The sequence below is a fragment of the Fringilla coelebs genome (genome assembly GCF_963513975.1).
Source record: "Fringilla coelebs genome assembly, chromosome: 4".
NCBI classification, from domain to species: domain Eukaryota; kingdom Metazoa; phylum Chordata; class Aves; order Passeriformes; family Fringillidae; genus Fringilla; species Fringilla coelebs.
The window spans coordinates 9653483-9675925 of record NC_140032.1 but is presented as its reverse complement, the minus strand read 5'-3'; the positions used below and the strand labels follow the sequence as shown (position 1 = coordinate 9675925).

Below are 22443 nucleotides of genomic sequence, written 5' to 3'. Positions count from 1 at the left end.
CACGAAAATGTTCAGTCTCACAGAGGAGAGAAATGCTGCAGAATAATTGGGGGATTTTCAGTTTTGCAGAGGCCCTGTTTGCATTAAAACTTGCAGCAATTTAAGCAAAACCTGGTTTTAATTCTATTTATTGAAACCAATTGCAAACCCATGTGGACACTCTTAAACAGATTCAGCTTTTCCAAAAGAAAAAACACTGCAAATCAGATTTCAATTAAAGCACAGAGAAGCATCCACAAACAGTTTTACACCAGTGTAATTAAATAGATTTCAAAGTTTAACTTTAGTTTAACTAACAATTTCAAAGCTTGACTTAAAACAAATGTGACTTTTAATGCAGATGTGACCTGGCAGTCACTGGCTGTTGTTATATGGGAGTGTAGGGAACTTTGCATACTGAAACCTCCCTGTGAGAGTCCTGGGAATGAATAGCTGTAAATACACCCTTCGCACAAACCTTTAAGTATCTGCAGTAGTCAGTGTGAAAGTATAAAAATTAAAAGTAGACACTAACACTGTCAACTATTATCCATACATCCATTTCTTTCATAAAGGAAAAAAAAATCCTGGTGCATGAATAGTATCCTGAAGAGACAAATTTACTTCACTAGAGCTTTGGGAACCCTCATTTTCACTCCCTGTATTTGAAGCAAGAGTCCTGGATTGTGGTTATTCAGGTTTAACAGGACTTGGAAATGCTGACTGAAGTTAGAGGCAGAATTCCCCCCACACCAGAGGGATGCAGCTTTGGGCTTGACCACGCTGCAGTTGGCTGGAGATCATCCCAGCCCCGGCCAAAGGCTGGGCTCAGCAGGAGCAGCCCACTGGTGACCAGGACATGATGGGGGGCTTCACAAACCATTTCAAAACCCTTTCCTAACTCACCAGTGGCTGGTGCCTGCCATCCCAGAGCTGGATGCATGGCCTGGGGGTCGCCTTACACAGCTGCTCTGGGTTTAGTGCAAAGTGTAATAAGCTGCTTGGCAACTCAAACCAGGCTGAATAAAAGCAGCAGAAGAGATTTAAGTAACTCATATTAATGCTTCAGAGAAGATTTACTAGCGGGTAACTACGGGTAGGGAGAGTGGTACCTGTAGGCAGTGCTAACAAAGTGCCTGGACACAATCCAGCCAGCGCAGCACACGATGAAAGGCAGCTGCTGTCCTCTCCACCCCTCATCACCTCGGGCTTCTGGTGGGTTTTCCCTGTGTGAAAGAACGTGAAAGGAGCCTTCCCAGAGCTGCAGCCCAGCTTGGAAGCAAACCAGGGTGAGGCTCTGGGTGTTCCTAGGGTTTGCACTGCTGAGAGAAGCAGGTGCAGCTGTAGGGACAGGTGACAGAGCTGGGGTTTGGCCATAGCCTTGTTGGCATCTGTCTCCCCTTTGTGACCATCCCAGTGCCTGGAGTGGGAGGCTGGGACCCTGCTCTCAGACACAGCTTCATCCACAGGGTGTGTGTCTCCAAGGAGTGCTGGACAGTAATTCCAGTGCCTGAGCTGACAGTATAAAGTGTGTCCCTGTGAACTGGCCACTAAAAGGTCAGTTTAGCTAAGACTGATCCTTTTCTCAGAATCAGAGCTAAAGCCTGAGTTCTCTGGATACTTTATCTTACCTTGCTAAGCAATTTCCTTGTTCCTCAGACTCCCCAAACACAGCAATAATTTTCCCCCATGGATTCAGGAGTCTTTTAACATCCTAGCAAGCAAACTGTAACATTTGTTATGTGTGCTTGTTGCCATCTTCCCTCTGCAGGGATAAATGTACAGCTTTAACCCTGAATTTCATCTATTTCCTTTCTCCTGACTGTGAATCCCTTTCAGTATTTCTAACTTCACACTGGTTTGCACACAGCATCCGACTCCACAAGAGCCCAATTTTCCTTTCAGGCTGATGATCTCCTGCTGCAGCAGCATCAGCTCCCCCTGCCAGCCCTCCTCTCCTGGCCCACGCTGTACACCTGCAGCAAAACTACACAATCTGTGGCAGATTTTACCTCTTTTTCTCCCCCAGAACTGGGCTGCTGCTTGGCTTTCATTGCAGCTCCCTGGGGATCAGTGTTTTAGCTCTGCAGGACATACTACCCCAGGTCTCTCTCTTGTAAGGGTTTTAATTTTTCATCATGCTCAGAGCACTGCCTGCTGTCTCTTAAGCTTTCATATGCACTGGGGAATTTCTTTTGCTTGGCAAATATTCATGGGTTTATCAAAGATTATGTCTGGGTTTTCTAATAAAGGGGTTTCTAGTAATGCCTCTGAATTGACTTTTTTTTCCCCTAATTCTCAGTCTGATCTCTCACAACTGACATAATGCCCCAAAATTGCAACACTGCACCTTTAATCTTAGATCACTCACCAGTCCTCTTTTTCTTCAGGGAAGAAAAGAGAGAGAAAAAAGGTAATATCAGGAGCAGAAGTCTCTTCTTTGTTGAAGTCTTTGGCCTCAGGTCAAGAAGGCTTTTCATGGGAAAGCCCTGCCTTCCCTGGAGAACTTGCATAAAACCCCATTCTCTGCTGCTGCCTTCACCTCTGTGCCCTCCAAAGGCAGGGGCTGTATCTGTTTTCCTGTGCTGCTTCCTTCCCTCCACATTTATTTTTTGCTAATCAAGTGCAGCTATTTTATCACACAAGAGGTGACTAGAGGAACTTTTTCAGCCTAGAGAAACTACTGAATTCAGGATGCTGCTTTCACTATTCTATGAATTACTATAATCTGTTTTGTCTGGCTATGTGTTGCTAAAACAATCTGGCCACAGTTTAATATAGGTAGGTTCCTACTTTCACATGTGTTAAACAGTGCTGTATTTTTGGCATGACCAGCATGCTGGAATTCCAAAACACTCTGTATGCCACTTATTCTGTCCTTACTACACAACAGTCACACTGTCATTCCATTTTCACTCAGCTTCCTGCAAGTTTCTCTTCTCTCACACAGGCAGAGGAAGTCCCTGGGACCCCACATGTCCATCTCTGCATCCCTGCCCTCTGTGCTGATGGCAGCAGTGCTGCTTTCCCTGAGCATTTCTGGGGCTTTGCTCTTCTTCTTCTACCTGTACAGCCTGATTCTAAAGCCACCACTTGTGTCTCTTCTCTAACTTTATTCATTTTATTGCATTTTACTTCCTTGATGTCTTTGTGTCTTGCCTTTGCACAAACATAGGAGCTCTACTCAAAGCACCTTCCATTATGTCTCTGAGCTACCTCACAGATTTCCTTTACTTGCATGCTTTCTTTCCCAGAAGTTCCCCACAGGCCCTGCAGGCTGTGGGAGATGGGCAGGAGGATCCATGTGTGATATTCTGGGCAGAAGAAAGTTCATTGTACTCATGCTCTATCAAACAACTGCATCAGTGCAGTGCTGGGGCAGAGCTAACACACCCTGCTCCTCACTGGGACTTCTCACCCTGGCCTTGGTTCTGTAAGGGCAGCACTGCAGGGATCACTGGGCTCACATCTGCCCAGTTTGTACTTCTGCAAACACCACCAGTAAGAATCACAGACGTTCGTGAGCTAACATCAAGGTCATTTTTGCTCAAATTTTTATTCCCCTTAATCACTGCTGAGTTCATCTTGAAGATTTGTGAAGATCTTGCAAAGCTTGGCCATTTAACTGCTACTTTTCCTGATTCTTGTTAATACTTGTCAATTTTCCTATCAAAATTCATTAAAGGATTTTTTCCCTTCGTTTTTCAAAAATAGGATTTTCCCTTAGCTTGGCAAGTCTATTCCTGTTCCCATCCTAATCCTGCTAGAGAATGTGCATTGCTCATTACCCTTAACAACACATCTACTCTTTGCTTTTCCTTTTTCTGCATGTCTGGCAGTTCTGCAGCTTTACTCTTGTAAGCTGAAATAAAGCTCAGTTTCTGCACCCATTTCTTTTCCTACAAGTCCAGTGAGGCAGAAAGCCTAGGAGCCTTCACTGTGCCCTCCACTCACAAAGCAATTCTGAATTTCTGGTTGTATGCACACATAGATACAACAGCTCACATTTGCCACTGGGTGCAATCACAAAAAGGCACCTGCTCCAGATCAACGACTCAGTTGTATTCCTGTGAGCCCAGGCCACATATCCACATCAAGACAAGGTGGGGATCAGCAGCCAGCATGGATTCACTAAAGGTAAATCAGCCTTGACTGCCTCCTACAGAGGGACACCTGCCTGTGTGGCTGAGGGGAGAGCAATGGATTTTGTCTGCCTTGACTTCAGCAGGGCTTCACAGCATCCTCATAGGCAAACTCAGGAGCTGTGGGCAGGGAGGTGCATTGAGAACTGGCTGAGTGGCAGATCCCAGAGGGTCATGGTCAGTGGCACAGGGTCTAGCTGGAGACCTGTCACTGGTGGTGTCCCCCAGGGTGCTATACTGGGCCCTGTGCTGTTGAACTTGTTTATCAATGACCTGCATGAAGGAACAGATGCCTCCTGTGCAAGTTCCCAGCCAACACAAAGCTGGGAGGAGTGGCCAGTACCCCAGGGAGCTGTGCAGCCCTTCAGAGGGACCTCAATAGGCTGGAGAGATGGGCAGAGAGGAACCTTCTGGAATTCAGCAAGGGCAAATGCAGGGTGCTGCACCTGGGGAGGAACAACCCCACGGAGCAGCCCAGGCTGGGGGCTGAGCTGCTGGGGGGCAGCTCTGCAGAGAAGGGCCTGGGGGTCCTGGGGGACACAAGCTGTCCCTGGGCCAGCAGTGTGTCCTTGTGGCTCAGAAGGAGTCCTGGGGTGAGTTAGGAGGAGCAGTGCCAGCAGCTCAGGGAGGTGAGCCTGCCCCACTGCTCAGCCCTGGTGGGACACATCTGGGAGTGCTGTGTCCACTTCTGGGCTCCTCAGGACAAGAGAGACACGGAGATCCTGGAGTGGGTCCAGTGACAAAATGATGAAGGCTCTGGAGAGTCTCTCTTTTAAGAAAAGGCTGAGGGAGCTGAACCTGTTCAGCCTCAAACTGAGAGGGGACCCCATCAATGTCTGCCAGTATCTGCAGGGAGGGTGTCAAGAGGATGGATCAGACTCTGCTCAGTGGTGCCAAACAGCAGACAAGAGTTAATGAGCAGAAACTGATGCACAGAAGCTCCCCTTGAATATGAGGAAGAACTTCACTGGTCTGAGCACTGGAACAGACTGCACAGAGAGGGTCTGGGGTCTCCCTCACTGGAGATATTCAAGAACCATCTGGATACAATCCTGAGCCATGTGCTCTGGGTTGACCCTGCTTCAGCAGGGTTGGACCAGATGCCCCACTGTGGTCCCCTCCAGCCTCACTCATAGTGTGATTTTGGGAGTCTCCTCAACCATGTCCTGAAAGGACAGTTCTTCCTCTTCAGCACAGACTCCTGTTGCAGCACTCCCTGTCAGAGTATTGTCATAAAAACATCTACCTTTTGCTTGTAAGTTACCACATACTGCAAAAATCCCCCTTGAAGCGTGTACAGGAGTATCCCCCAGAATGAAAAGCTCTGTATGCATTTAATAATGAAATGCCCATTTCATGTTTAGAACCAGATGAAAGGACAGATAAGAGCAACTGGAAACAGCTTGGATATTGCAGCTTCAGCCTGATAAGACTATGCTTTTACCCTACTATTCTAAATATGTCTTTTTTTCAAAACAAAAATATTTCATAAGGAATTTTATAATAATGGGGGAGCTTTCATGTCCCATCTGAAAGGGCTCCTTGAAACAGATTTTAAAAGAAAACATCAAGGAGGACATTAGGACTGTACCTCACTCTTTCATCAGTATATATAGTTCATCATGCACATCAGGTGCCACAGGAACTGCTGTTCAAGGTTAAAGCAAGGTCCCTATGAAAGGGACAATTACTCTCTAGTGACAGATAAGGAGAAGAAAGTCAAAGCTAAACCATGCGAATGGGAAAGGCAGGAGTGCTCAAAGTGAACTGGAAAAGCTACAAAAGCCTTTACCTCAGGAAGAGGCCACTTCAGCACCTGGCTGTGAATTCAGGTTTTAATCTGTCACCAACAGTCCCTGACAGGCTGTCCCTCAAAGGCAGCTGGCAGGACCCCAGCGTGGAGCAGACCTGCAGGGATGGGGGCCCGTGGGCTGGTGGGGCTGTGCCTGCACTCTGCTGGGCCGGGGGAGAAAAGCCTGGCTTCAGCATTCTTCTTAAAAACTAAAACCATAATAAAAGCATGTTTTTGAAAGGAAAATGAAAACCAAAGCTCATGTCCAGGAGCACCAAATTTGGTGGAGGATTCCAGGAACTCCCATTCCACCCATGGAAAGGTCTGGAGCCACAAAGGCTCACCCTCAGTGGGAGAGAATGAAAATGGGGAACATTTAGACAAGAGAGGCAAACACAAGTGCACAGGATGGTGTGGGATGCATCCATGGGGCTGAGGAATCTGGCTGATGTCACACAGGCTGTGGCCCTCAGGGGACATTCCTGAGGACTGGAAACAAGCATCACTTCTGTCCCCCAGGAGGAGAATCTGGGAAACCAGTGCCTGATAAGCCTTAATGTTGCAATGAACACTGGTACACCAAAATTGTGTAACTTAAAAGTAACACCTTTTCAAAGAAGAAACTTTCTGGAATGTGGTCAAGAAACCAAATAAGGCAAGAATATTACCTGTGAAAATTCAAATCATCAGACTCTCACTAGAGAAAAATGCAGCAATATGAGGAGGTGCAACTGTAACTAGAAAAAGGAGAAAAACTTTTAGTATTTTTGATTTTCAGGAGAAGAAAAAAAACATATTTGCTTTCCTCAAGTGGATGAAAGGCATCTGTATAAAAAGAAGACAGTTCTGGCTGACTCTGGAATAGTAATTTACAGGGAAAATTGTAGTTCAAAGAAAAAATTAAGTATTTATTCTTTTCATAATCAAATCTAAAGGAACACTCAAGGTCTAAGTCGAAGGAAAAAGAACACTACTAAGAAGCAGTTTCAAGTTCTGCAAGCTTCTTTCAACTTACATTGGAATGCATGAAATAGAAGCCTCTCTGAGTCCCTCAGAGAGAGAAAGGAATGCAAGGATTGAATTGGAACCTTTAGAGAAACTGAAATACATTAAGCACATATTAATAATATATAATATTAATATAATATAATAGCAAAATATATTAAAGTAAGAGTGTAAGTTTTAGTTCTAAGTAAGTAGAAATCTATCTTAAGTACCTTAAGAGACTGTGTTAGCTAGTAAAAAGCCCTAAAGCCCAGTTTAAAGTTCAGTAGTGATACCTGTCACAAAATTAACTTAGCTCCAGACATAATGAAAACACAGCAGAACATTGCTTGCATTTCTAGATAGATCAGAGAGAACTATTTGTGTGAACAGATAGAACTATATGGGTAAATGTTGTGTAAGAACTGACACTACTTTCAGACATTAGAATTGAGCTCAGAGGGCTGTAGGAAGAATGTTTTAGAATCGTGTTTTTAGCTGATTGGATGATTTATGAATAAAATCCCCCAGTATTGGGGTGCAAAAAAAGGTGGCAGTAGCTTCTGCTGGGATCATCAGGACTCTGTGCCAAAAGCTTTTAGCACAGACTTTAATACTCTGAGGTTGATGTATTCATGCAATAAACAACTTGACAACAACTGCTCCTGTCTCTTTGAAGACCCAACACTCACTCATAACTCAGTAAACTTACTATCACAGCTTACTGAAAATGGGTTTCTTTCCCTTGCTGCTCTATAAACACCCATAGTGCAAGAGAAAGCTAAACACAAAAGCTGGGAGTAACATAAAAAATGCTCTCACACCTTTAATAACAGGAACCTTCAACATCTTCAGGCATAATATGGTGAAGTGGACAAAGCCATTGAAGGTGAAGAATGAGAGGATGCTGTTTCCTACCATCCCTTGGTCCCTGGGCTGAATCTTGCAATCACATTACATGAAGCTTCCCTTTCCAGGAGGAACATCCTGGCTCTGTCCTGCAATGTCCTTAAAAGTGTCATAAATGCTTCTCTGTCCTTGGGTGCACCACAGCTGTTTGGTGTCCAAGGAGACCTCTTCAAGGTCCACAAACTGCCTGGATTGTGATATATTATACATGATATAGCCAGTGATGATATATCATATATTTTCACAGAGAAAAAGTAACAACCTGCAACAGGCAGCAATGGACCATGCAACTGTTGGTGGTTGGGAATTCTTTTTTAAACAAACATGGATATTTTTCCCTGTCCATAACTGGCCCTCAGCAGACAAAAGGTCCTTTACTCACAAAAAGCACACACCAGACTGCTGCACAAATCCTATCCTTTCTTCCTGCATCACATCCTGGAGCTTTAGAGCAGAAAAGCACAAGGGAATAAACATATGTCAGACAGCCCTCATCACTACCCCTTTTTGGGCCCTGCTAAAATGTTAACTTTTAATTATTTTCTGCTGAATGAATGCCCATCTCATGACAGGCTTTGAAAATCTCTTCAAAATATGTAATTTAGGGCTAAATTCTTGTTCATGCTACTCAGCTTCTAAAGTTATCCTGTCTACATGAGATTTTATAGCCAATAAAACATGACTGAGTAAACATGAAATAATAAATTTGATCTCCTGTCCTGATTTTTTTTCATGTAATTAAACTACACAGAATAATACAGTTTAATCATTGTTAGTTTGGGACTGGCATTTATATTTCATCCAGAGTTAATGCAGTCAAACTGAGAACAGAAGCAGCACAGACAAAGGAGAGGCAGACCTCATTAAGTTAATAATTAATAACCACTTGGACGATTTTTAAGCCATCAGCAAAAACACAAAAGAACTTTGGGCACTCCAAGTCTCACTGCAACAAACTGAGCACCTCATACTTTCCCCAGTACCCAGGGGGCAGCAATCTTTCCAAGTGTAACATGATAACGTGACTTCTTACAATGCTCCATCATCACCCCTGGACTCATCATTATTTTCAAAGGTATGATGTGCAGTTTGGATTTTTATGGATTTAAGAAGCATAGATTTGCTTAATCCTGTCATCTGAGACAACTCAACTCGAATCAGACCAGGTTTGCTGTATCTTCCCACACAGGGATACTCTCAAACCCCACAGTAGGCCAGTGGGAGAGTTGGAAAATTACCCTGTCAGCATAACACAAGCCTCTGTTTACCATTGATAATGTCACTTGGTCCCAGATAATGTTTTCTGAAGCAGCAGGTCCTTTCACTATTACTGTTACTGCTGCCTGCAAGTTTCCCAGCTGCCAGATCATGTTTCTCACTTTTTTTTGGTAATATTCTCAGATCACACTGCAATGAGAACAGGTATTATCCACATGCTCACATCTCAGATCACACTGCAATGAGAACAGGTATTATCCACATGCTCACATTTAAATAACTGCAGTATATAAATATATTGCTTCAGTAAGCACAGACAGAACCATCCCCAAGACAACCACAAAAACAGTAAAGCAGCAAAAACACAGATTGAAACATTTGTGAAAGCATTTGATTTTGGTACTGATGAAGGTAAACATCTGAGCCATATTCTCAGATTGCTACTTAGGTAGCAAAAAAGTTGCAGGTTTATTTGGTCCCCTTCTAAAGGTTCACTTCTTCAGGACTCCCAATTAATTAATAAACTCCAGGTACTTTGGATCACTCAGCCTTATCCTCTGTTAGTCACATACCAATCTATTGATGGCATACAGCTTTTATTTTAAAGCATTCAACAGGTGAAATATTTACTCTGGCAGCCAAGGCAGAGGAAAGAAGACAGGAGGAGAAGGAATGAGCTTAAGCCACATTACCAAGAGATGGAAGGATCAGAAGCCTGGAAAGCACTTAAAAATACTCCCAGATCTGCAGTATCCAGTGCTCATTTAAAACAGTGGTAGTTTGACTCAGTTAAGGCAAAGAAAAATTACTATGAACAAAGTGTAATTAAGAGTATCTGCCCAAACTTGCCTGAAATTAAATTTAAACAATGAATTGTGTTATTTCCATAGATGTTAAATCAAATGCCAAAGATGATATTTGAAATGTCAACATTAACAAGACACACCAAGAAAAGTTAAGTGAGCAAGCTTTACACTTGCCTTTCCATTGGACAAGAGATGCTTCAATCCTAGAGCCATTGAACAGCAAGGCAGGGATGAAAACACATTTAGTGCCTCTTCCTCAGGGGAAGAAAGGGGTGGAAAAGACTAAGAATCTAATTTGGAGATGTTATTTCAACACTGACTTGAAGTTTTACAGTGCATAGAATTCAAGATGAGCTAGATTAGCAAAAACCTTGTATTTAAAAGGCCTGACTTAATCTGGCTCACAGCACTGTGGGCATCTGGTACATGGTCAAACCCAGCCCTCAGGGATGCATTTTGCTTGGAGCCCAAACACTGCAGCCTGGCTGAAAGAACTCCAAAATGTAAATAATGAGATAAAACAATAAGGTTGCACTCGATCAAAATCTACCCATGGCGTTTGCAGCTTGAAGGATAAGAAAATAGCACCTGGGGTAAGGGACTGCTCTGCCATGTTTGGATGTGTACACCATGGGAAAGATCAGAAACAAAATTAAGGTGGAATTACAGCTGCAATAGAAGAGCAGAAGGCTTGGCTCACTCCAAAGATAACATTCTATATAAACTGTATGAACTTTTTCATGTTTCTACTTCCAACTTTTTAACAAACTACAAGTTACAAATCTTTTCATCTCTTCAAACAGTTATGCAAAACTTATGGTATAATTATGTTTAATTCTACAGGCAATCAAAGCCTTTTGTCTTGTAACTGGGGTGGAGCCCTGCCAATTCCCAAATGATGACTGCAATACTCTTTACAGCTGCACTGCCTAAAAAGCAGGAAAAAAGCACAATACCTATACAGGGCAAGAAAGGCAGTGGGGAAAGCAATGAAGTTCTAGCAAATTAAAAAGTTCGAGTCTACTAAGTGCAATGCTTCATCTGCCTGTGCCTGGCAATTCATCTTTAGGGGTAATATTTCCAGAAATTGAATGTTTTTTCTTCTCTGAGTGACAAAAATATGAAGACTTTATGACTCAAACAAGTGTCCAGTTCTGCAGACAAAGGCACTTACCACAGCACAGCTCTGTCCCTCAGCTCCACGGCTGCACCGAGAGGTGACACAGCGGCGGATCAGCCGCCACCAACGCCGACAAGGAACAACAAGATGTAAAAGAAGTCACTTTGACTCAGGACAAAACCAGCACGTGCTTTCTACATTAAGCTACTACTTCAAACTTTATGCCAGAGTTTCCAGGGAACAGCCAAGTGCTGCAAAGTTAATCAAAACAAGATGTCTGTGAGCCGTTGAGTACTGCAAGAGATCCTCCAGTGTTCAGCAGCAGGACCACCCAGAAATTTCTTTTTTAAGATGCAAGCCCAACAGCTGGGAAACCAAGCTTCAGCAAGTTAAACCATTTCTTCTCCTGTGTAACATTATCCCTCCCCAGGACTGCTGTGGATAAATACACTCTCATTCACAAATACAGCTGTACACTTGAATTTTGCCTTTTGTGATCTCATCTAGAATCCCAGAGAAGTTTTGGCAAGCATGACTGTTAGATACAATTAAAAGCTCAGCCGTGATAGCTCTTGGTTAATTGCAAACAGCACTGTGATTGTGCAGCGTAGCTACATTTCCAGAGAGTTCAAGTACTCCTGCATGTCTTAATAATACTCAGTATTTGATAGTTGCTGAAAAGAGGAGATACTGGGGCAAAACTGTAGTAAGAATACATCAAGCCCTTCTTTTTAAATAACCAGAGGAAAAAATCACTTACAGTAAGAGTTGCATTTTATTTTCTCTTTTAGTTTCAATGTGCAGTATTTTCAGCATTTTTTTTTTAAACTTAAACATACATCTAAAATTATATGCTTTTCTTTTCCCTTGAGTACAATTGCTTTTCAGGTTGGGGCTCCAAGCTCTTGCTCATCATTGCCCTCAAACTATATCCCACCGCAGGGTGCGTTACCTTATCCTTGTCAAGTTTATCCAACTCGATGGTGTGTATACACAGACTGATGGGAATGATAAGCTCACACAAAATGCACATGACTAAAGCAGCACATGCTTCACAAATGCTCTGCAGCATTTAAACCCAGTTACCTGAATGCAGCTAAAAAATTTAGCAAGATATACCATAGAAGCTCTCCTGGGTATGACTGTGGGATTCTCAAGATTTTTAAATGGATACTTTAGGTAGCATGCACAATGAGTTCACCCAAAATCTCTGTATTAGGTTAAATTATCATTAATTTCCCCCAGATTTTGCTACATTGCTTACTCTAGTTTTTACAGCAGCTTGTTATCACTTTAAAACACTTAAACTACTTAAAAACTAGCAAAGTATTTTGCCCTCTTGTAACTTTCAGCAATTGTGTCCTTATAACCAAAACTGCTTTAAGAGCAAAGCACCTACCATTGTCCCTCAGTTGATTTCTACCTTTAGCAGAAAGTTTAGTTGGGATTGTACATGGAAAAAGTCTGATTTACACAATGAATGTACTCCATTAGTTCCCTGTCTTCTCCCATCCATTTCAATGACTGGGTAAGATCCTGAATGACTGAATTTAATTAAACTGCTTATTGCTATTATTTATTGCTCATTATCCCCTAAAATTTCTTATATTATGGAAGCATAAATGCCCAGCCCTGACAGCGCCACAAAATCCTAAGACAAAGCAGGTCTGCTGCCCTTGGAGAACTGTCTTTGCAGTGCTTTTAACACAACCTCCTTATCTGCTATATAGTTAACAGCTTCTGAAAAAGGAGAATGGCAAGACAGAACGCTCTTAAGGCAAAGCTACTAGATATCAACAAATTACTTTTAACCCAAAAGGTTCCACTTGTTCCTCCCTTCATATGACCAAAATCTGTTCACTCATTACTCAGTGCTTTCGGAATGCTGCTGGTGGTTGAAAAACAAGCAATGTCTTGGTGCTAAGAAGGCATTCCTACCAAAGCAAAAGTAACACACAGTCATGTACTGGGTGCTTTAGGCAAGAAATGACATCTGAGTATACACTTTAGAGAAGATTTAAATAAACTCACATTCAATTGCAACTGGAAAACAACAAAAATAGTAACGAAAATAATTTGAATCCCACAAAGAACAGGTTTACAATAAGTTGTTGTTTGCAACTCCTCACTCTTGCACTCAGCACAAGGGAGGGGGCAGGCTGAAATGAAACACAAAGCAAACTTTATTTAATGGGTCAGTGGGTAGCTGGTCCAAATGCTGTTTGTAACAAGTTGGCTGGCATACAGTGTTCTTAGGGGAGGGCCACATTATAGATTTAGTAATGTAGTTTCTTTGACAACTGAATTGTAACTGAAGTTTTAAATATTAATCTGTCTCAAGTATGCTCCCAGTCATGCCATTCCTCTCATCTTGTAAGGCTGCAAAGAAGCCACTTTTACTGCAAAGCACATTAAAGATGCTGTCTGCTTTGTTTAGCCAGGACAACAAAGGTATGTCTAAAGACCAAACACATTTCTACCCTGATCTCAATGAAAAAATGAACAGCCTGATTTTCAGAATTAGCTTTCTGTTTACAGCAAGTTAAAAACACTCTGTGAAATAAAATCTTGCATAGAATCAGTCTCAAAGGACAAGCAGTGTTTTTATTTCCTTTAAATGCAACATCAGAATCCCTTAATGGCCACTGTTCTGCTGTTACTACCCCTATGGCACACCATGTGGCTCGTGTCACAAAAAGCAGACAGGAGTGATTTTGGGTATGATTTCATTCCCAAAGAAATGAGGGTGTGGAAAGAATGTCTAGAAGGAAGAGAGGAAAGTGTGCTGCAGTGAAATGTCTGAACTGAAGCACTACTGCAGTGTGCTCCCACACTAGGAAGACCCTTAAGCTACAACTCCTTCAGGTCACAGAGAATTTCCAGAGGAGGTGCCCTTCTTTAGACACTTGGGACACATGACAGGAGGTACAGACACTACAACAAATCTCCAAGAGAGGTTAAAACAGATGAAGTTATTACCAGTGAACCTGTGTGAGGTTAGAAGTGAGTGCATCAGCTCTAGAGCTTGTCTTGATACAGGTAATGCAAATACTTGCTCTAAGGCTGGCAAGAGGCATTTGAGGAATGGGAGTCTGTCACATCTAATGTTTTTCACCCAGCTGTGCTGACTGCTTAATTCAATGTATTTCTTCACTGGCTTGAAAGATTCTATAGCAAGTCCCAAGCTGGTTTGGAAAGTTTCAGAAAGGGTCTAGCTCCTGTGATCCCAAGGCAAAGTAATCAGCTGGTCTCTGTTAATCATGAGGAGCTTAAAATTATGAAGAATTTAACAGTTTCATAACACAACATATACTGTTATATGGTGAGAATTTGACTAACCTGATGCTTTAAAAATATATTAAAATCTATTTTAAATTCTGGAAAATAGCTTACAAAAATATCTTCACTTAAACTATATATCATACAAAAACTGACTGGTGTGTGGGTTTACAGTACAAAACGATTATTGGTGATTACAAAAGGGAAGAGTGATCTATACTACCCCTAATGCAAACACAGGGCATTATATCTCACTGCCTGGAATTAGACTTTTATCAGAATTAAGATAATTTCCAATATAACTCAAAAACTTTCAAACACTATCTATTTTATTAAACCTTTTTCTGAAACCCTGTTCAGTTTCTTTTAAAAATCACCACAGTGCTGTGGCCCAAGGAAGAAGAGTAACCCAACTAAGGACAGAAATAATTGCTCTAGATAATAAGACCTGTAGAGAGCTAAATACAGCAACATCTACAGTTGTTTCTACTGCCCATACTATCAATTTCCTCTACCAGTTTCTAAAAGGAAGCGACACCAGTGGACAATTCCTTTGTAATCAATTTAAGGGCAGAAGCAACAATTTTTGGTCTAGATTGGAATTAGTTTAAATACATGGGTTTAATAAATACAAATATACACATCTGTATACATTAAATGTTGTCACATGTGTATAATTTCAACATATACATTATATACAGAAATACATACAGTACATGCTCCTCCTGACAACACTATCTCATTTTTCCAAGTGTCACCAAAAGGTGTGATAAGAAAATGAAGAGAGGTTGAATGTAGGATCTGACTGAGAACCAAGGTATCATTTCTATATAATGAAAGACTTAAATACAACTAAAGACAAATGCTGTGCTGGATTTCCTCATGTAAAGCTTAGGAATCAATGGCATTCCCTGGGGGGTGAGTAAAAGCTAAATCTGGCCCTGTGTAGTGTCCTGAAATTCATGGATAATTGTGTTTTGTGTCTAAAGCATTATGGATACAACAGGTAATAAAAGAGGTTGTGTAATCTAACACTTTAGCCAGTCCCAAAGTAGACCACAGCAGCCTTCTGATTCTTTACTGCTACCACATATTTGTTCACGTGAGAGTTGTCCAGATGACTCCATGGTCTCAGTTAGGAAAGGTCAAATGGTCGTTGACTACTGGGGAGCTTGTATCTTTTTGTCTCTTAAAATGCTGTGCAGCAAATAAGAGCAGTTTCTTAACTATCTAAAGTTTGATCCAGAGTGACTAGTCCTCTTTTTTACCATTATGCCTCAAAATTAAGGAATTACAAAGAAGCTACAGTAAAGTGGATAACAAGAATGCCTCCTTAGTACAGTTTCTCAAGACAAATTATTCAACATATTCCAGTTTTAAAGCACTTCAAGAAAAAGTGAGATGCAAAACAAGATGTAATCTGTACATTAAGATGGATTTCCAAACATGAATTCAAGAATGAGGAAAAAAAATGAGGACAATACAGATGTCAAAACATTCAGTAGCATGGCTTTTGTTCATCTCCAATTACAGCACAGCTCATGCACCACACATTTTACAATTTACAGACTGTACATAATATAGAAATATTTAAGTTAAAATTTCTTTCACTGATATACTGTACTCAAATTTGAAATCCTGAGAAGAAAAAAGAAAAACGTGTGGTTACGTATGTGCACTATATCTCTGGTATCACCAACACATACACCACTGGATATCAGAAAATCCAGAGAAATTACATGCTGGAAGTGTAAATCATAAAAGAAATTCTCTTTTCTTTGTTTGGGAGAGACATTAGGAAACAAATTCTATTCTGTACTACACAACAGTATATACAGGTACATAAAACTATGAAGTTGGCTAATGACTGCACGTTGCAATAACAGTCTGTCAGTGCTTTACTGGCTGCACCACAGTGGCTTCAGCTGCATATTGGGAAGAAGAGGAATACCAGATACCTTGCATGTGGTACTAGCTCATATTTTACAGCTTGGATGTGTGGCTTCTTTAGTACCCAACATCACTTGAAAAACACTGACATACTTCATTCCACTTAGAGGTGCTTGGTGTCAACAACAACTACACTTGACTTCCCAGGTGATTTCCAGTGCTGCAGAGCACTTGTCCATGCATGCTGGAAGGAAAACTGACAGGTCCGTATTTACCACAAAGGCAACCCCAGGTATTTTCTTCATCTTGCATTCCTCATAACTCATATTCCAACACTAGTCATGCAGTTCCACTACACATCAGGATGTTCAACATGCTGTGACCTTGTGGACATTTTGCAAACAGGTCAGTAGGCGATGGTATGGGGTTCCTGGAGATGCCACCACCTCAAACACCGACTGGAATGCTCTGCGATCCAACTCTTCATCGATCTGGTGTCGGTAGAAGTCTATGGCCACCAAACAGAAGATGTTAACATCCACCTGCTCTGATTTTCCCATTCTGCTGATAATATGTGGAAGACTGAAATACAGGTTAAGGTCATAAAATGACAGACATTGCCTCTCTTTTGGTTTAGCAGTTTAAGCTCTGTTCTCCATTAAAACAGCTTATTCTTAGGTTCACCAACAATGTTCAAGTGCAAAATGCTGTCATCTGGCAATTAACTGCTACTACATAAATCCTATTTCTTCCTTAACATCACACAATTTCTTATCCTCAGAAATTAATTTCAAGCTAGCAGTAGTTTTCTTTATCCATTGGAGCAAATGATGCCATCAGCAACTGCTGAGAGCCAAAGAGCACTGTTGAGGTTGGGAGTCATTAGGATGTCTCAAACATGACAAATGGCCATTTTTTTGTCTGCACACAAAATGCACTAGTTATTTTTCTGTTTGTTTCAGGGGTCTGTTTATTTGTTTTTAAATAAACCCAGCACTAATGCCACACACACACATATATATAAAGATAGATATATAGATAAATTGGAATAAGTCTGTTCCAATTTATTTGACCTATGCAATTCCATTGCCAATGCCCATTATTACTGCAGTGCACAGCCAGGGTGATAACTGCAAAATACAGTTTGGATGTAGAGGATAATTCTCTTGATTTTGAGTTTGTTGGCTTCTTTCATTTTCTTCAATATATTTTATCTTGCAGAAGGAATACAGAGCAAAGCTTTAAAAGGTCACAGCAATACTATCTTGATGAAGCTTTTAAAAAGTCCTTCAAAGTAAGGACGTTCCCAATCAACTTGCATAGCCAAAAGGAACTGATCTTAAAGCAGTAGTTTTAGATAACTTTGCTCTCATAATCTGTTTAGATGTTCTCTTTTTTCCCTACAAACCCGAGGTACCAGCAGCACAAAGCAACATACACCATTACTATCTGCAGTAAAACTGCCTTTTTTGTGTCTTACACTTGTACTCTTATCCTTCAAGGCTTTACACTATCATCACCCAGAAATGGCATACATTCAATCTTTTTAGGATACATTGCTGAAATCCATTGACTGGTGGAAGCACTGACAAAAAAACAGGAAAGACTCCACATTGCCATTGCCACGGGTGTTCTTTGTGTGAAATTAGAGAGAGAGAGCATCACCCAGTCACGGACCATGGAGGATTGTCCAGTGCTATGCAGTGTCTGGAACACCTGCAAAATAAACAGGAATAGACAGGGTGGATGGATATACAATAAAGTTCAGTTTCTCTTGTAAAGGTTCTCTCTGGCTACAAAGCTCTGAGGGTCACAAACTGGATTCCTGGGGATAACTCTGAATCTAATGAATTAGTGAACTGGACTCGTGACAAACGTGCCAAACTGAAGAAATCACATAGAAATATACAACTTGTGTGGTGTCTCTGTTTTGTATAGATCACATGTGCTGTGCACATGCACTCTCCAGTGATGCACAAGTCCAGTAGGTGCTGAAGAGCAAAAAGCCCAGAAGCCCAGCTGAAGCCACAGGGGCTTGCCTTTTAGGCTCACAAGGTGATGGCTCACTCAGATCTAGAATCTAAGCATCAGGATCATAACCACTAACTTTATTTCTCATTATCAGTGACTGGACTGTCCTGCTGTGAGCTTTGGCCTCCAGGTGACATGGCAGCTCTAGCCCCTAATGCTGCCTGGAAGGTAAAGCTCACAGCAGGGCAGCTCAACCATGGCAGGTTTTTTAGATCTAATTAACAAAAGTGGTATATGGCCCTTTAGCTGAACTGTCAATTATTTAAAAATTTTCTGAAACGTTTAAGAAAAATAAATGTATCAGTACCTTATAAACTACTGTTGCCATGAATTGTGGGTATGGCTGCTGATTGGACAGAAATTCCCCAATGACTTTGTTCATTACATCTTGTGGGGGGAAAAAATCATCAAGGAACTGTGGAAGAATCCGAGCCACTACTCGAGCTTCAAAAGGAAATCCCTTCCTGATCCTGAAAATAATAAAAAATTAAATATATTATGATTGAATGTCAACACATAGCTTGTTCTTTTCCAATTTAATTGGCAATGGAAAGAACATTTTGCTTTCATCTCCGAGTAGGCAAGTTCTCAGCACTGATGAATCCAAATCTTCATGTAACCTTAATAACAGACTACCCAAAGAGGTCTATCAAAGCTGTCAGAAGCTGTTACAAGTGTCTCCTTACCCCACACTTTCCCCTTTTCTTTTCTGAATAATCACATTTTTTGAAGGTCTGAAATTGTATCAGAGATGAGACTTACCAACAGGAATGCTGAAAAAACTAAACAAGAACAAAAAAGAACAGGGAGATCTCTCCTCCTAGTTATCAGAGAAAAGACCATGTATAAGCACAACACTAGTCTTCATTCATAACCTCTTGGCATTTTTTATTAAAGTTCAGAATGACCAACATATCAAATGAGAAAAGCAAGCTGTATTGCTGTGTAAAGTGGGGAAAAGATAGTCCAACCTACAGACAACTTTGCTTAAATAACACTAATTGGAAAAGTCTTTCTAATAAAGGCAGCATCTGTTGATGTATCAAGATCAAGTTACTATCATGTGATTCTTCCCTGCAGAAGTTATGTTTTGCTTGTAGTAGTCACATTTGTTTTGCTAGCTCTTCAGAGTGATATATTCAAAAACACTCAAGCACTGCTCTAGTTCTGTTCTCACGAAGTACAGAAGTGAAACACTCCTCCAGTTTTATGGAAAAACCACTGAACACTTTAAAAAATGTAAACCATTACCCACAAACTACTACACAAAATCTAACATGCTATACTCACTTAAGACAGCTTGAGATTGTCAGATCAAAACAGGGGTTTTGAAATGTTCCCATTAATGAGTTCCATGTGAATACAGAAGTTTTACTGTATCCTTCCACTGCAATTACTTAACAGACTCAGAAAGAGCAACTCTTATGAGGAGGGAAGGGGAGAAAAAAGTTTTAAACTCTTAGGGTGGTTAGAAAGATTATTTCCTGCAAACTGGATTTATATCCTTGATTATGTAGAAGACATCCTGAAAAGCATTTAAGAGTTTGACCTGAAGGGAGCTGGAAATACATTTATGAAGTATTATGGTTTGTGCAACACACAGCATCAGTTTGGACATGTCTGGTTTTCATTTACATTCCTGCACATTTGTGCTGCCTTCAGCAATTCCATCAGTGTTACTGTGTATACCAGGAGTGTAACTTTTAAGCAATACTAAGTAGAGAAACATCATTAATTAACTGTAAGAACTGTCAAATAGAGAAGTGATCAAGCAGTGGCAAACACAATCCTTTCCCTCCCAGAGCCTCATTTACACATTTTGTTCTCTTACCTATCAAAAAGGACAGATACTCGTTCCATAGCAACAATCACAGATTCACTGTCAGGAGCACCAGGATTTGCATCTGGGATACGGCTGGGGCTGATTTTTTCCTTTCCTAAACCAAAGTAATTTGTTACAAGTTCACTGTGAATGTTAAAATACACCTCTTTTACTCTTGGTAACAAAAATAAATTAAGAAAATTAGCACTGTTGGCAAGCCAGTCTCCCAGAACATCAGAAGTATAAAAAATGTGAATACCTGTGTACATGCAAGTCAGCATTAATCCCAGGGCTGCCATTGCTCTGTGGGGGCTCTGCACATTCACCCTGTCAACACTCAGCTTAACCAGGGACTCACTGTCCAGCCTGGAAAGCTGCTCGGAAAGAAGGAGTCGTTCCAATCCTCTCAGGACACAGTGATAAATAATGGATGGTGTTGATTCATCACTTCCAGACACCATGACTCCACACATCTGAAATAAAGCAAAAAAACCCAACTATTTGGTTTTGAGGTGTTTTTAGGTCATCTTCTAGCACCACACCACAACAGCGTGACTGGCATCAGGTAATAACAAAAACTGATGAAACTAAACCCAAAAGCATGCCTACAACTCACTATCCAAGTTAAGTGTTAAAGACAGCTAATCTGGTGGTCTCAGATTACACAACCACCCCTCACTGGAGGCATCACAACATACCTGTATAATTCCTGCAGAGAATTCAGGCCCTACATCCAGTGGGTAATTCTCGATCAAATAGAAAGCAGCTGCACACATGACCAAAATGTGCTCTTGGTTATGGATATTCACACAACTGCAAATGAGCAAAAACACTACTGGTCACACCAAAGTTGATAGGTCACCAACAGAGACACTATAAGCAATTTCTAGAAATTCAGAGTATGAACATGAAAACTAAACCCTTTTTAAAATCACAGAAAGTATTGCTGAGGTGCCATAAGAGAACACGGATTATCATGAAAATGACAGAAAAATGAGGTTTAAGTAACACGGTTTACCAAAGACACAAAAGCCTATACTATCAAACAGTTTTCTCATCTTCAAATACCATTTCACTCTGTAAATTAAACCTAAAATTGGATGATATTTTCAATGAAAATGCCAAAAGCTGCTTGATACAACAGCCTGCTATAAAATGTACTGGCAACTGCCAACAACAGAGAGCCCTTTTGTTCAGACATAAACATGCAACAGTTTGGAGCCAGGGGGAAAGGGAGAAGAGTCTTACTGTGCTACTCCTCTCAAATTGGAGAGCAGATACTCGCTGATAATTGGAATGAGCTGCTTTGCTGTCTCGTCCAGCAAGTCACACTCAAGGATATAAAGAATTCCATGCAGGGCTCCAATCCGACTTGGCATGTGGGTGCTCCTCAGGGTTGATTCCAGCAGTCGACTTACTGGTTCGGCCACAGCTTTATCCTGATACACCCAACGAGAGCACTCATTAGAAATCAACACTGGTTTAAATACTGGCAAGTCCTGTCATTCAGAAATACTTGGAACAAATTAAAGAGCAGAAAATAGGGAACAAACCAGAGCCTGGCTTAAACTACTTTGAATAAATGTCACAAGACTAATACAATCAGACAAGAGATGAGTTGCAGATTAACTAGGAAATTGATGCTACTTTGTTTTATTTGTACAAAGTTATGTCACTATTTAAAATTTAAAAAAACCAAATAAGATAAAGATTAGTTCAGTAAATAGTACGTGCTACTAAGAATATAGGACTTGAATGATTGAAACTTTGTGGCCTTTCAACTAAACACAAAGGATTCTTCCATCTGAAACCAGACAACTATACCAACTAATATCTGTCTACTCAACTCATAGCACATCATTCCATTCAGTTATTATTCTCTGAGACAACTGGTACTCAGACCTACACATCTTTCCCTCCACCAGTTCTAGATGATGGAATTAACTGTACTGTGATCTGGGATGAGGGAATTAACTGTACTTTCAGCTGGGCAGGAATGTCGATCTGCTGAAGGTGAGGGAGACTCTGCAAAGGGATCTGGACAGGCTGGATCAGTGGGCCCAAGGGTCTGGGGTTCAACAAGGCCAAGTGCTGGGTCCTGCCCCTGGGTCACAGCAACCCCTGCAGTGCCACAGGCTGGGGCAGGGTGGCTGGAAAGGGCCCCGTGGAAAAGGACCTGGGGGTGCTGGGTGAGAGTGGCTGAACGTGAGCCAGGTGTGCCCAGGTGGCCAAGAAGGCCAATGGCACCTGGCCTGGATCAGCAGTTCTGTGGCCAGCAGGGCCAGGGCAGTGACTGTCACCCTGTACTTCATAGAATCATTAGGGTTGGTAAAGCCCTCCAAGATCATGGAGTCCAGCCTTTGACCAAGCACCACCAGCACTGAGTACCATGTCCAGTCATTTCTGGAACACCTGCTGGGATGGTGACTCTACCACCTCCCTGGGCAGCCCATTCCAATCCTTAACCACCC

General features: G+C 41.4%; 1 protein-coding gene across 2 annotated transcripts in view; it reads right to left on the bottom strand.

The window, feature by feature from the left end:
* Nucleotides 1–11754: 11754 nt before the first annotated feature.
* HTT (huntingtin) overlaps nt 11755–22443 on the bottom strand; it is an 81043-nt gene continuing 70354 nt past the window's right edge. For both annotated transcript variants that reach the window (XM_084205216.1, XM_084205217.1), the window contains 7 exons: nt 21221–21411; nt 20671–20785; nt 20232–20445; nt 19982–20087; nt 18458–18620; nt 17675–17835; nt 11755–16701 (listed from right to left, as the gene is read on the bottom strand). In XM_084205216.1, the coding sequence (XP_084061342.1) occupies nt 16488–16701; nt 17675–17835; nt 18458–18620; nt 19982–20087; nt 20232–20445; nt 20671–20785; nt 21221–21411 (1164 nt within the window). In that variant the 3' untranslated portion in view covers nt 11755–16487. The remainder of the gene's footprint in view (nt 16702–17674; nt 17836–18457; nt 18621–19981; nt 20088–20231; nt 20446–20670; nt 20786–21220; nt 21412–22443) is intronic.